We start from the raw sequence: 3,664 nt of genomic DNA on the forward strand, positions 1-3,664 counted from the left end.
TTGTGGTGTCCTGGGGTCATGTGATCCCCTTTTGTGACTTTCTGACAAGCAAAGTCAATGGGGAAGCCAGATTCACTTACTAACTTCACAACTGCAGTGATTCTCTTAACAACGGTGGCAAGAAAGGTCGTAAAATGGGGCAAAGTTCGCTTAACAACTGTCTTGCTTAGCAATGGAAATTTTGGGCTCAATTAGGGTCGTAAATCAAGGACTGCCTGTGTTTGAAACATTCGAGACCCCCGTTAAGAGTTCAGCCTCTTCCTCACCCCCCATCGGCAAGAAAAAAGAAAACCAATTGCTATTCCTGTGTGTAGACACAAGTGTTCCCCATTACCTTTGGGTATCGTTGCGCACAAATCCTGGAGGGCACTCTTGTACACACTCGTCCTCATGGATCACAAAGCTCTCATATTCCCCAAGTAGATCCGAGGAAGGGATCCGGGAACAGTTCTCCTTGGTGATGCAACGCCAGCCCTCAAACTTGTAGGTGTTGGGTGGGCAGGTAGGAACACAGGTGCCATCGTGGTGGTAGTTGCGACAAGCCACACAGGCCGAGCTGTTGTTGGGGGCGGTGCAGCTGCCCAAGCATTCGGGATGACAGCATTCATTCTGGTCCGTACAAGCATATTTGCCACAGGAACTGGGACAGGCTGGAAAGAGAGAGAACAGAGCAGCAGGCATGAAAAGACCACCTTAAATTGGAAGGGAAGAAAGACCAAGAGTTGACATGACTAGCAATAGCTTTACAGCCCTCTCTAAGCGGTTTACAGAGTCAGCATCTTGCCCCCAACAACCCAGGTCCTCATTTTACTGATCTTGGAAGAATGGAAAGCTGAATCAACTTTGAGCCTGTCAGGATCGAACTCCTGGCAACGAGCGTAAGTTAGCCTGCAACGCTGCATTCTAACCACTGGACCACCAGGGCTCTTAAAGTTGGCTAAAGTTCATCAGTTTCCATTTGGCTTCTCCTGCCATCAAGGTTTCCCAAAAGCTCGACTTTTAACAAGGTGTAAATGCATAAGGAACCTAGCCGTAAGTTGATTCCAGTCCCAAGCCCAGATAAATGGGGAGGGTTATGGAAAACAATGGCGAACTACACTATGAAAATCTCACTAGAACATTTATGGCAATAACTCAACATCTACACTAAGAATGACTGATCGAAGAAGAATTGATGCCTTTGAACTGTGGCGCTGGATTATTGAGTATACAATGGACAGCTAGGGTAACTAACAGAAAGGTGTTTAAATCGTATAAAACCAGAAACTTCACTAGAAGCTAAAGTCATAAGACTACGTGTGATTTACTTTGGCTATGTTATGTGTGCCAATTCATTGGAGAAGGCAATGATAACTAGGAATGGTTAGTGGAATAAGAAGGAGCAAGCAAAGAGGAATAATTGCAGGAATTGGGTATGTCCAGATGACTTAGATGTCCTCCAAGGTCCCTTCCAACTTATATTATTATTATTACTATTACTATTACTATTACTATTACTATTACTATTACTATTATTATTATTATTATTATTATTATTATTATTATTATTATTGTCGTCATCATCATCGTTATACAAAAAGTTGGAAGGGACCTTGGAGATCATCTAGTCCAACCCCCTGCTCAGGCAGGAGACCATATACAATTCCAGACAAGTGGAATGGAGCACCCACAACTTCTGAAGGCAAGCCGTTCCACTGGTTAATTGTCCTCACTGTCAGGAAGTTTCTCCTTAATTCCAGGTTGCTTCTCTCCTTGATTAGTTTCCATCTATTGTTTCTTGTCCTGCCCTCTGGTGCTTTGGAGAATAACTTGACCCCGTCCTCTTTCTAAAGGAGGGTTTCCAGAATTATCTGGAGCAAGTGGCCAGAATAGTGAGCTGCTATTAGCTCCGCATCACAAGAACTCTTTGCTCAGACGCCAGACTTGTTAGCCTCCAGCAAGTTGTGCCTCATTCGATGCCTGTAAATATTAGAAGTCTCCAAGGCTATTAAGAGATTTCTTCAGTAACTCCACAGACAGTAAGCCTTGCAAGCAGATGGATGGCTGTTCCCCTGCCGGTGCCAAAACGTAAGATTTAGCATGATAATGAGATTTCCCATTTACACAACGATATCAAATAAAGCCATGCCTCTGAAGGGCTCTGCTCGCGATATCTAGGGAATATTACAGGTTGCCACGTGCATTTTATTAAATAAAGAATAAAAAATGGACAGGGCTTCTGAACGATGGATCGCTCCCAAATTCATCCGTAGCCAACTGGCAAGAGAGCACTCCAACCGGAAAAGGCACAGCTGCAGAGCTACGTTTAAATGGGAATTGGTTGTTTTCTGGAAGTCCACAAAACTGCGTAAAATTCATAAATAAATGTTTCCAGCACAAAACTACCTTTCCTAAGTCCAAAACAGGGATGACAAATTTTCAATTAGGCTTCAAATCTTACCAGAAATGTTCTGACGCTGACACATCCATTCCCAAAAAGCTTCCGTGCATTGTGAATCCTAATGATCATTAGAATATTTTAGTAAGATTGAAACGACCTAATCTAATCTAATTGGAAATTGATCAAGGAGAGAAGCAGTCTAGAAAGAAAGAAAAAATTCCTTAACAGTGAGGCCAATTAACCAGTGGTCCCTTCCAGCTTGATTATTCTGTTATTCTGTTAATGGTCACTAAACAAATGGTTGTAAGTCGAAGATATTCTTCCCCTGCCCCCACCCCATTTAAATGCTCATCATTTGGCACATATTTATTCAAGTCCAGCATTGCTAAAACTTTTCCTCAATACGGAAAATCCCATCAGGAGAATGAGCCAAACAATCTTGGCAAAATGTTGTTTCCAAATGTTGCCTTTTCTGATTTATTTAAATAAATAGTGGTCCATTTGGTTTTAGCTCCTCTGCATCACGTTGAATTCAAATTAGGAATTCAGGAATAGGTAGATAAAACGTAGCTAGGATAAGTTGTGTTACTTTCATATGTTTATGTATTACAACAAACCCTCAAATTAACCAATTACGGTTTAGCTCAAATTAGAGGCGGCAGACAAATTTGTTTTTATACACCATCTGCTTCCTTCACAAGCATAAACTCCCATTCACCATTTTTGCAAGCATGAAATAAATAAAAAGAGAAAATAATTAAAATATTTGTGCATGAAATTTCATTTGGATTTAACAGATCTTCTGCTGTAAGGGATCCTCCTTCCCTCCATTAGTCCATTAAATTGAGGGGTTTTAGCAAATATATTTCAATTCCAGAGCCTGTTTACACTTGTAACTAAACTAACACAAAATAGATAAATAAATCATTTCCACTCAAGTCCAAAATAAAAACAACAGAGCATGTGACTACTGAGGTTTCTGCAAATAAATGCCTCATATAAAGTTTTTAAAAAATCATATTCTAGCGCATCATAATCTGGCATACATACGTTGTTTAGCACAAGCCATTTCTAAAAATAACACTTCCATCAAAATTTCAGAGGGGGGGGAAGCATGTTTTTTGTTTGCCTATAACCTAAGATCCCAAAAGTTTTTTTAGGAAGGAAGGGAAAGGATCAAATGAGGACTGCAAAGAAGGGGTAGATCCACAAAAGATGCTAACAACCGACTTTTTATCATTTCTTTTTTCAGCAAAACCCACTCCTGTTTTTTTTTTAAAAAAA

At 40.5% G+C, this 3,664-nt stretch overlaps 1 protein-coding gene across 1 annotated transcript in view; it reads right to left on the reverse strand.

Annotated features, from left to right (window-relative positions):
* IGF1R (insulin like growth factor 1 receptor) overlaps nt 1-3,664 on the reverse strand; it is a 127,206-nt gene that overhangs the window by 38,986 nt on the left and 84,556 nt on the right. The window contains exon 3 of the mRNA XM_015819480.1: nt 335-650. Within this exon, the coding sequence (XP_015674966.1) occupies nt 335-650 (316 nt within the window). The remainder of the gene's footprint in view (nt 1-334; nt 651-3,664) is intronic.

Source organism: Protobothrops mucrosquamatus, unplaced genomic scaffold (assembly GCF_001527695.2).
Source record: "Protobothrops mucrosquamatus isolate PMUCROS unplaced genomic scaffold, P.Mucros_1.0 scaffold932, whole genome shotgun sequence".
Lineage (NCBI taxonomy): Eukaryota > Metazoa > Chordata > Lepidosauria > Squamata > Viperidae > Protobothrops > Protobothrops mucrosquamatus.